General features: G+C 41.5%; 1 protein-coding gene across 7 annotated transcripts in view; it reads right to left on the reverse strand.

Moving 5' to 3' along the window:
* The window catches only part of dclk2a (doublecortin-like kinase 2a), a 36203-nt gene extending 24291 nt beyond the window's left edge, over positions 1 to 11912 (reverse strand). For all 7 annotated transcript variants that reach the window (XR_004213305.1, XM_031863106.1, XM_031863103.1 and 4 more), the window contains exons 1-2: positions 11048 to 11912; positions 5317 to 5654 (exon numbers count right to left, since the gene is read on the reverse strand). Coding sequence is in view for 6 of the 7 variants with exons in the window: in XM_031863106.1 (XP_031718966.1) it covers positions 5317 to 5654; positions 11048 to 11453 (744 nt within the window). In the remaining variant the exon portion in view is untranslated. The remainder of the gene's footprint in view (positions 1 to 5316; positions 5655 to 11047) is intronic.
* Positions 11913 to 12192: the final 280 nt, after the last annotated feature.

A 12192-nucleotide genomic window follows, 5' to 3' on the forward strand; every position in this document is an offset into this window, starting at 1 on the left:
AATTCGGGGAACTAGTAATAAAAAAACATTTATTCAGGAATTATAGATTTAAATGCATTTAATGCGTTGTGTCATTTTTGCATTCAAAATGGAAAGTGATGTTTTGCCCTCAACCTTTGTAAATGTCAGATCAAACTTAACAATTGATTATTCTCTCACACCATTCAGTATTTATCCATCTAAAAATGGGATTTCTGCTTATGGCTACATACCACATCGATCACTAATGTTTTAATAGCAGTACCGTACACTGACTGACCCTTATTATGTGTCAGGGTCACGGGGGGGCTGAAGGCTACATTTGGGTAAAAGGCAGAGAGGAACCCTGGACAGGATCCAGGTCTCTCAAACTGCACTGATGTAACATGAAAGGTCATTAAATGGTCAATGAAGTATTCTCAATTATCTGTTCACGGACTTCCTCGTAATTAGGATAAGATGACTTAGACAGCAAGAGGTGTGTGTTTTACAAACCAGAAGGTTTTATACAGTATTCAACTTTGCATCTTTTCTGTCCCTGACTATGAAATTCCAAAAAGGCATTTCCTAAACTTGCACGGGTCATGTAACTGAAGGGTGAATGTAAATTAGATTTTGTATCATGTAATTATGACAACAGAAATGGTTGTCAGCTGCTCTGCACAGTGGGATAAATAGTTGGGCTTTGAGAAGGGGGGCAGAGAAAGTCAGCACTTGATAACTAGGGGTTGGGAAATGTGACAACCACCCTCTTCCTCCGTCCCTCCCACCTTCTGTCGTTTCTCAACACAGCTCTCAGTCAACTACTCTGAGCTGATAGCAGTCTTGAGGTGTAGCCAGGTCAATTGCAGCTTATTGGTAGTACTCACACAGGATAATCTACTGTAGTTGAGCGGTTCAGACGCCTGAATACACTCAGAACTACTTGTTGGCTGGTTCAATACCCCACACCTTACTAACATCGGTCATGGGGTGAGGCTGTGTCCAACCATTACGCTTAACTTTCAAAAATCAACAATGTGACATTCACACCCACCTCACGTTGCGATTGGCCAGCTGGGTGTGGATGTGAAAAAAGAGCCAGGGTTTGAACGTCTCTAATTATTTACATACACTTGCTCCTTTTGTTTTATCACATGGACCTTCTCCTCTTTGTCACTATTTCTACAGTCCCTTTGAATCACTTCTAAATGATTTCTACAAAAAAAAAAAAAAAGACAACTTAGCAAGTTTTGGACTGCTAACTGTTCCCCAAATTAATGAATGCATCAATTAGACAATGCCAAATAGGGGAATCCTATTTTCCGCCTGCCCAGTCAGCTTTGAGATGTAAAACAGGGGTGTCTCTCAAAAACAGCAGCTGATTCTGCTGGCCCTGATAACCAAGATCTACAATTAACATTCAGTCTGAAGAGCATCTTTGAATCGAGGAGGGAGAGTGGACAGAGAAGTATTGTGAAAGCACGCTGTCTCACACATACACATCCTTGAACACGCACCCACACAAACACACACACCTGACAGCTGCACTTTAACCCTCCCTTCCAGCTTATAGGTCTAATTATCTGGTGGTGGCCGGGGCCGCAGTGGGAGGCCTCTGAGTGTGTGTGTGTGTGTGTGTTTGTGATGCTGTGCGTCATGTGTGTGCATCAGCGGGAGGGGGGTTGCAACGCCTGCAGACCTGGTGGCTGGGACCTGTGATTTGATTTTGGAGGAGCAGATGGCAGGCTGCTGCTGGAAGGCATTTGGAGTGTGTGTGTGGGTGTGTTTATGGGTGGATGTGTGAGTAAAGACTTACTTTTTAGGAGAGAAAAGTAAAGCTTTTTATAGAATCGATGGAGTTTTGTTTAAATTACCATATTAAAATGTGATGCTAATTTAAGAAAAACGGCTCATATATTTGATAATACACAACTAAAACAAAGCACTACTTTTGATGATGTAACACACTACATAGTATTTTTCAAGCATCATTTCATGATTTGTGAACATTTATGAATAAAGTTACTGTATGTTTCTTATTCCTTTACTCCTTATATGAAGTATTTCTGACGTGTAATAGCCCAGAATCTAGTTGCTGCAATATCCCCTCAATCCCGTTTCTCAGTCTACCCTCATTGATATCAATGGGGTGGATAAAACACCACAAACACCTCCCAGCATCATATAACACCGTTCAATAGCTCTACAAACTGCAGCTTCCAAATGTACCATACAGTTAAATAAAGACCTCTCTAAAAGAGTTCCAACAATAACTGAACTTCATGAAGGTAGGGTTTACTGCAGGGCTGTTGAGCTGTTCATAGCTTAGCCCATCTACGCAGAACAATGCACAGTATCTGCTTCCATGCCTCCTTCCACACTGTAAGTTCATATTTTTATATATATATTATATTGCTGGACAAAATGTCAATACAAGAGACGCGTCATGCTTCAAACGTGATACATTTAAAACAGAGCTCGTCTGACTTCATATATACACAGAATCAGCTGGAGTGCTTGTTAACAACCCAAACATTATCATCGTTGTTAACAATGTTGTTTTGTGCCTAAAACATATAAACACAAAACCTGTAGAACACATTGTAACACAACCCACTTAAATAAGAAACTCTAGTCTCCTTTAGCATCCATCTGATGGTGAAGAACTTTACAGTGATGGATAGATGGATCTCTGCTCCAGCAGAGGGAAGGAATCATCTGTCGAAGATGCTGTAACTTATGGCTCATGTGCTTATTATTAAAAGAAAATTAAGGAAGCTACACTTGTCTGCATGACAGATGTAATGTGTTGTCTGCAATCTACAATCTCAAAAGACTGTATGGAACATGTCCTGAACCACTACTAAAAGGACTGATTTAGGATTTTAAATTAAAATATCTACAAAAAAAAATGACTTCCTGAATTTATTGCATCATTAATGTCGGTGTTATGTTGGTGGATGAATTGGCTGGCATCCATCTTCAACCCAATAACAGAACTAACAGGCCTAAATTGATGTGTGGTTTGACAATTTTCTTAAATTTATGCATTTACAATCATACTGTAGGCTAAGCAAAAACAATGAGTAATGATGAATTCTATTTTAATTTCTACACGACGAATTATCTATTTATGGGGAAGACTAGAACGAAGATGTACAGGATGTGTGTTATATTGAAAAGGTGAGCTTGAAAAATGGGAACTTTATCTTTATGCATGTTGTGCAGACTGGTACATAACCTGTGTAAAAACAAAATATACAATACAATATATACAGCTCTCAGTTTTGGTTTCACCACTAAAAAGAAGTTAAATCCCCAGAGACTTTACAACCTTTAATAACAGTAGCTGCCTGGCTGTGAAACAAAGAACTCAAAGGGAGGTTAAAGGACGGGTGCTCCCTCTCAATCTGTCAAATATGCCAGCCTCCTCTCCCTCTAAACGTTTCGACAAATTGTCAAAATCAACATTTGTAAAAACTGGATCGCTAGTAAGGCATCACAAATATGTCACAAGCACCAAAGTTGCTGCGCTTGAACGCACCCCATGAAGTCCAATGCAACACATGGCAAGAGAGCGTGAAATGTCTGGATAGAACAGCTGGTCTGCATAGCTGATCGAGTAGGAATTTACTAAGAGATGTAAATAGACACACATGAATGGTTTATGTGACCAATATGGGACTGAATTAATCACAACGTGATTCTTATAAGAAGCATTAATGTGTGCAGCTGAGGGTGGTGCATTTATTAGGCAATATTTTATTTTAGTAGCATGTTTTTGAACACATCACTCCATGACGTTATTCACTATCTTAGGTGTGCAAGTCTCTCCACCCAATCCTGTTTACCAAAAACTTAGCCCTCTTCTACATTAATTCAACTGATTGGCTAAAGGCTAACGGAACTCATCTGATCGTCACTTGACCATCACACCCCATGATCAGACATGACGATCTAAACCATGACCATGTATAATAAAGATTATACAATGCAAATTATTATACGATAGTCCTAACAAGTCATGAGGCACTGTGTTCCTGTACAGTGCTGGCTTGACAGAAAGGATGCTGTGCTGGCCCTGTCAGAGGTGAAAAGGATCACTGCTGTCTGGACTGTCGGGCAGAGAAAGATTCCTGTCGGCTCACAGGAAGCAAACATCAGCTGGTTTGGTTGTCAGACATTTGAATACAAGAGGTTGTTCTTTTTCACATGTTGTTAACGCCTCATCTCAACTGTAACTAGAACGCAGTAAGTTCAGTTTTTAGTAGTTTGAAACTTATTATTTTGCTCTAACCCTTAAGCCATAATTATGATTATTAATAATGAAATCCAAGTAGTTTATCAATAATCAACATCTCTCCATCAGAGGAATTGGCAATAAAAATAAAAGAAGCAATCCTATTGAAAATGACAACATTTAAGCTCTTAGAAGCAAACAAGCTGATAAAGTATCCACTCTCTAAAAAGTTATTTCTGGCAACTATTTTCTCTTGATTTTATGAACATTATTTGTGCAATTACAGCTGTTTGGAGCAAGGCAAGTTAAAGTCACAGTTAGCTGCATCTAACGTAAAACAAATCAGAAGTCATTTACTTTGAAGCCAGGTGCCTGAATTAGGAGAGTGATCTTTCATTTTGACTTTCAGCACCACGGTCTTTTTTTCTTTCATTTGAACAAAATACCCAAACAATTTTATTACTTACTAATCTAGACAAAGTCATTCCGACATTTTCTATTCAATATTCTTGCCAGACATTTATGCAATTTTAAACACCTTTAGTATGTCCTCAACCTGGGGTCTGTTTGAGGTCTTTGTTTATGTTCTGAAACTGGTAAAAAAAAACACATCAATTTACTTTTGAAGTACCTTTTACGTTTTTAAATTGTAATTTTGTCTGTCCTAAAGATATGATGCCGACATCTTAACTACATTTCAGCCCTTTTGCAGACACGTTTTTTTTAGATGTTTTGTAATAAGATTCTTCCTAACCCCATTAGTGTCTTGTTGAAATAATCTCAGCGCGTAATTATGTATGGATGATTAAATGGGGTGTAATTACCCAGACTGCTGACACAGCTGAAGCCTATAAATCACAGCGTTATTTGGAGATAAAACCTTTGGCTAAAAAGCTCAACCTAGTAGTTCCATCTGGTTTTCATATGCACATCATCCAATATCATCCCACTGAAAAAAATACAGCTAACACACTCCAACTGTAATTTTAGTCACCGGGTTCATGGTCATCGGCCTTGTTTCCCTGGTTTTGCACGAGTTTGCTTGGTGATTACCAGCGCTACAACTATCATCACGTCCTTTGCACTTCAACAAGCATGCATCATAACAGACTCACCTGCTTGCCCTCCAAAGTGTACAGTCTCCTCACAGCTCCGGAGTCCAGCTTGATTGCGTCTGTGATGTCGGTGAGCACCTGGTCGAAGGAGTGTGCCGTCTTCTTGTTGAGCAGTATGCGTACTGCCTTGCGGGGTTTGACACCGCTGCGGATGACCGTGACTAGCTTGGGTTTGATGAAGCCCTTGGACTCATGCTGCAGCTCGCTCTTCAGCGGGATGAGAGAGGTGAGGGAGCGCGACGTGCCGGTCTTGCAGCCCACCGACCAGTTGGGGTTGACGTTCTTGGTGTAGTCCACGTGTCGGAAGGTTTCATTCGAGGCACACACATAACTTTCACCTGGAGAAAGAAATAAGTTGCCGTAAATGCCAGTCAATGCACGGATCATGTAAACTGTATCCACAGCTAAAAAATATTTTGAATTAAATATACACAGATGTAATACATCAGAATTCACCAGACATGTATGGCATGTACCATAAAATACTGAGTCCACATGGCATTAGGCGAACAAAGAGTTAACATTCCTCCGTTGAAACAAAAAGGCACATTGAGAGGCAAGGCCAGTGTAACTCCGTCCTCTCTCTCCCTTTCAGCTGTTGAGCTGCTGCATTGGCCTTCCTCCAAAGCAAGGCATTTTGTTTTATCCGACAGCATTCCATTCCAACAGTTAACACGCAAATGTTTCCCCTAAAGAACAAAGTCATGTGACAAGTACAGGGGCTTGGCCGATGAATGAAGACCACAGCAAGAATGTCTGGTGATTGTTGTGAAGGCCGAGCATTGGTTGAGAAACTCGATGCCGTTCTGTTCCTCTCAGAGAAAGAGAGAGAACGTGACAGATGCTTTCTGTTCATGATACATTCTTCACGAAATTATTTGTGTCCACAAACACGTGGCCTGTCTCTCAGAATCAACTTGGCACTTTACAAAACATAGTGAATACTTTACATAATGTAAATGCTGCTCTAGCAAATAACCCACATGTGTCTTTCAGTGAAGATATTTTTAGGACAAGAGGAAAAAAAAAAGAATTCAGAGAATGTTTCATCAAAGCTATGAAAGAGACGAATGGCATTGCAAAGATTGCTATGCGTGTATCTCTGCATCTCTGGGTCATTAGTAGAACTGTATAGCATCGAGGCTGGCCAGTAAGCAATAACACATGTTTGTTGATAAGCTGCATTAAGTATAATCCTATAACCGGACATAAATCCGAAATATATGAGTTGTAAAAAGGTGGCCGTTTGTGGCACTGTGATCAGTATTTCTTAGTAAAGTTTCAGTATGTTTTGGGAAACACTCAATTTTACTTACAGTATCAATTCCAATCTCTGAAATTGTAGCTTTCTGCTGTGTGTCAAGACAAACGAATCGTGCTGCAGTGAAAGAAGGCCATATGAGACAGTGCGTCCCACGATACCTGGCTTTATTAAGCTTGCAATTAACCAAAAGCTAATTAAAAGGCTAGGCCACAGCTGGGGGGGACTGAGCTATGGCTGAAAACTAAAACAAAATATACATAACTGGGGCTGTCAATCATCTGGGGGGCAATGACAGAATACTAAAATGCCCTCAGATGGTGACAAGTCTATTCCCTGAGGTGCAGGGATCTCAGGTGCAACATCCCTCGGTGATGTGAGGGGAGCCCCGACCAGCCGCCACTGGCTGCTGTCCTCATGTGGACGACAGATGAGGTCAGCCTCGACAGAGCTGTCTAACCAGTGCAGCAGCTTTTACTGCAGCGGACACACATCTGTCACCAATCCACAACCCAAGTGATAAATGGGAATCATAAAACAGTGTCAACATGAAGGCAATATAGAACTTCTCATCACCAAAGCAATGAGGTGACCCCATGATCCAATGATATTCTCAGCACGCATGGCCTTCTGTTTTGTTCAATATCCAGTGGCTACTGAATTGTCCCTAGCAATAATTGTGACGAGACACTGTGTGCCAGTCAATGTCTAATCAATGTATTTGGTAAACAAAGGCTTGACAGCTCTTGTTCTCTCCGGCTCGTGTCGCAGGTGGTATGTCTTTAGTGATCATAGCGTTACAAGCCCGGCAGCTCTGTGTCGCTGTCTCTGTGGCCCTCTTACTTAGAGACAGCTTTGCTCTGTTTGAGACTGTCTCTCTGCTCTACTTATCAGAGGTGGTGAAGTCAATATCAGATTTACATCTGATCATTTTTTCTTATTTTGAAGTGTCAAAATTCTAAATAGAATTCAAAATTTAATTTAGTGTTTTCTTTTATATAAATAAAGACTTTTCCACCATACATTGATGCAAAAAAGGCAAATGTGTGCATAAAAAATTAGTATGTAGGAAATTAAGTATTATGCTCAATATGAGTACCCCCCAATGTTGACTCTAAATCTATGCCCTTAATATTAAGGACTAGAAATCTGGATCTTTGAAAATTTGAGCATCTCTCCTTTTTTAAACTGCCTCCACAACTAAAACAAAGTGCAGCACCACTATAAAATGTTAGAGTACCTCTAATAGCTGCATTACATTGGAGAAAGAAAGACATTTTCTCTAAATAGGTCACTAAGAAGTTTACCCTTTTTAGAATATGTTCTAAATTCAACAAAGCTATACATTATACAACATTTCTAATGTTGTATAATGTATATTTGTCTGCTTTTAACTGCTTTTCACCAGTTGATGCTAATACACCCGTTGGCTGGCACACTGGCTATTGTCCAACTAGAGTCACGATGTCAGCATGTTATGTAATCCCACATATCCACATGGTAAACTACAAAGCTCTTTCTCAACCAGTTCAGTATTAGCAGTTCAATTCTTCCATGGGTCCAGGTCAGTCCGCCTTAGCCCCACCAAACCAGGATGACATGTATTTCCACTACTGCCCCACAGAAGGGGATAGCCATGCTGAGCCGGGCTACTGTGGTCCTGATTGGAAGCCCCTTGGGTGTGTCCTAACTTGTTTAAAAGTCGCTATGTTCAGCTTTCTAGCCTTTTTTACCATTTAAAGAATATTTGAAGGGGACAGTTTGGAAATGGGAGGGGGAGAGAAAGATAGGCATGACATTCAACAAAGGTCCCATGGCTGGAATCGACCTAGGACGGGGCAGTTATATGTCGTGCGCTGTAACCACCCGGTTAACGAGGAGGTCCTGTTTTACACTTACCTTATGTTAAAAGCTTTCAATTGATGAACTGAACTGCAATGCTTTTATTGTGAAGAAGTTAAAGTATATATATATATATATATACACAATGTGTTTGTCACAAAGTTGGCGAAGCTTCTTTAGCGGTGCTCCAGGCCCTATTCGCAGCAGCCATTTCGACATGTCATTGCAAGGTAAACACAGGTGTAATTAATAACGTTAATTATGTTATTAATTACTGTTCCAATTAGGTTGGCCAGAGCCCTGGTATTGTTCATGCTGGTTTACTGGAATGGCTGCGACTCACTAAATAGAATGGGACCATAATTAACTGTATCAATTACAGCTGTGTGTACCCTACTATGACCTGTCAAAATTGCTGCTGTGAATAGGGCGTATTCTTGAATAAAAACAGGTCTAATCACCTATTCTACACTATTTGGTCAGCAGCTCAGTTTTAAATATTCCAGGGAGGAATAGTACAAACAGAAACAGACACAATGAGCTGAAAAGGCTGCAGGTGACATACTCTTACTCTGGTTTGTGACGAGCAAACTAGGTTCAACAACTCTGTGTTGCTGTGCGGTGCTGTACCGTGCAGCAGAACAACACTCCTATCGCACCTTGCAAGCTCGGCTCGACCGCCCCTTGGCCACTCGGCGCTACTACCTCCCCCTACAATGGAAAAACCCTACGAGTTGACTGGTTGGCCAAGTAATCCCATCCAACCATAAGGGACACGCATGCGAGTGGTGCTTATTGGGTTTTCACACAAAAGAGCCCCAGCAGGCCTCAATCAATGGAGGCAGACTGCTGAGCTGTGCAGTGGTGTTCCCTCTCTCTCTCTGTCCATTAGACGGGTGAGTAAACAAGGACCGAACACTGGCGCTCGGCCCACCTGCAGTGCATCTCACATCTGAGCTTACCCAAATCACAAAAACACTTTCCCCACTTACTCATCATGTTACCAAGGCATGCAGATAGTTTGGCTGATTTGCTGAGGTTTGATATCTGCCTTTGAAACTTCTGCCACTATCACAATACATTTGGATTGAATGGAATTTCAATTGAGGTGCTCAGAGTATTCAAAAAAAATCTAATTCTAAAAGATGTTACATTAAATATAATTGTGACTTTCCAGAAACAATATCCTGGTTACTTAGGATAATCAACAGCAATCATTTGTAATGATAATGAATTTAAAAAAGAAATATCTCAGTCCTTTTAGCATCATTTGACAATTTAAAAACAAAGAAATTGCTATCAGTAGTACTCTGGACACAACTTATCTATGCCCCAGATCCTCATTTAGCAACAGTGCCCTGTACATGTAAAGTGCAGAGGTTCAGTGGCAGAACACTCTGTATCACATCCAATGCACCAAAACAACTTTTGCTAAAATTGCCAAACTAGTGATGCTGCAGAATTCAGATCAGGCGCTGGCCTAAATCCTCCCCGGTCACTCAGGGGACAGGGACATAGGAAATGAGTGTAGCCCAGAGTCCAAAGTTTTAAGAGGATGTGAGATGAAAATAGACCAGTATAGGAGACTGCAGTAAGAGGTCGGGGAGCCGTAACCTCTCGTGTTAAAAGAGGATTGCAGGCAGGTCGTGGTGCAGACAGACACACCAGGGGCTGAACATGAAGATTAACCTATTACAGAGAGGTCGCTGTCTCAGGTGAAAAACACTGCAAAAAGTGAAAGGGTAGGAAAACACCATGCTCTATTTGTGTCCGCAGTGTGTGACTGACTTGAACACAATGTTTTCAAACTTAGTATATATTTCCATTATTAAACTTCATTATTTCTCTACTACACTGCATGCAAGCAATGGACAGATGGTGGGGGAGGGAAACTTCCATTTTTTTCAAGCCCCAAGGGTGAGATCAATTTCAAAGAGGAGCCAATGGACCCTTTAAACAACACATTCATCACACATCCATTCACAGGCAGGATTGCACTTAGAGCTACACCATGCACTTTCAAGCCCACACAAACTCAGCTCACGAATACATACTACAGATTGGGCAAATGAGTCAAGCTGAGATCAATGGACACTGATGTGCATTAGCAGCAGCCTGTGCAGAGCTAAAGCTGCACTGAGGAGTGGTCTGCCTGTCTGTATTCATGGCACTGGGTCAAACATGTCAGAACAGTTATGTCAATGATGCAAATGATCCAAGGGAAGCGCTGCATTGCATCCATTATACTGCTATGCCCTCAAGAGATCGTTTAAATTAAGTACAGTAGATGATCCACAAAAGGAGTACTGATCTCAAACATTTTGTCTGGCAGAAAATAACTTTAACTTTAAAAGTAAACAGCATCAATCACTGACATCACCATTAGGCGCCAGCCCTTAACAATGTGAATATGTTCAGTGGCCTTTAAAACTTCTGGCATAACTTGCCTGAGGTTAATAGTGTGCATTTGTCTGGACCATTTAGCCAGCACTAAAGGCAATATGTAGCTTTTATGAAAAAAATCAAATTGCATACTGAATCAATGCATTTTATGTTTCATCAATATAATCAAGTATTGAGCCTCGTTAATGATTCGTGGTCACATGAGGTGATTGTTGCATCCATTACCTTCTACTAAGTCATCCAGGCTGGTGATCCTCGTGCCTCCATCCAACGCGTACAGCGTCCGGACTCCTTGAGGAAGGTTGACGTTGTCCGACAGGGACCTCGTGAGCTCCATGAGCAGAGCATCCAGAGACCTGAACCGGTCATTAGACACGGCATACACCAATCCTTTAAAATATCTGTCCCCGTTGCGATAAAACCGCACTTTTTTGGCTTTTTTCTCGGACGTGAGCGACTGCAGAGTGCGTGTGCGGTAGAAACTACAGAACGCACTGTGCGCCGGGCTGGGCACCAGACCGTTGCCCCTGGAGCCTGACTGGGACCCGGAGCCAGAGTTGGTTCTCGGTGTCCGGTGCGGCTTCTCTCGTTCCTCGAAGTGTTCAAATTCAATACTTCTGCTGAGCGACATGTTGTTTTGCTCCTTTTCCTCCTATTTCAAACGAAATCCCAAACAGAAAAAAACTACTTTTATCCAGAATGCTGACGGGTCGATGCGTCCGGAGTCGGAGGAAGAAGGATGCACATGTGCGTCTCCAGTCTCAACTTCAAGCCCACACTTGCTGCGCCGGTTGCTCGTGACAAGTCCGAATGCACACGTCATAAAAGAAGAAACAAGTCGAGAAATAATCTCGGGGTCCACAGAAACTCAATCCCTTGCCCTGACTGATCCGATGAATTGATTTAGTCTACCTACTATAATGCAGCAGGAGCAATAATTCAAACGCCAGCTCTGGATTATACGGTTGAGGAGCAGCTGCGTTTGACAGACGCTGCATTGGACCAACCGGGTGGATTTCAAACAACGAAGCAGATTTTTACAAAACTTCGGAGCACCGCACCAAACACCGCAAGCCACCTCCTTCTCCACCTCACATCCTTCCTCTGACTGGTCGGTCCCTCAAACTGTCAGATCAGTGGATGGAGAGAGGGGGAAGTCCTTCCCGCCTCAGGGTCCTAATGCTCTCTATTGTTCTGCGAATATATTCAGGACAGAAACAATAAAGTGTACACTCAAACTGTAAGAATACAACAGAAAGTTTTTTTCTTTGATATGATACATACCCCTATATAGTCCATAGGCTAAATACAGAGGTTATAATTAACACAGGTGGATTAAGTTACAATAAAAAATATTGAAGGAATATCAA

The sequence above is a fragment of the Anarrhichthys ocellatus genome, unplaced genomic scaffold (assembly GCF_004355925.1).
Source record: "Anarrhichthys ocellatus isolate YVR2014 unplaced genomic scaffold, GSC_Weel_1.0 scaffold28, whole genome shotgun sequence".
In the NCBI taxonomy this organism is placed as follows: Eukaryota; Metazoa; Chordata; class Actinopteri; order Perciformes; family Anarhichadidae; genus Anarrhichthys; species Anarrhichthys ocellatus.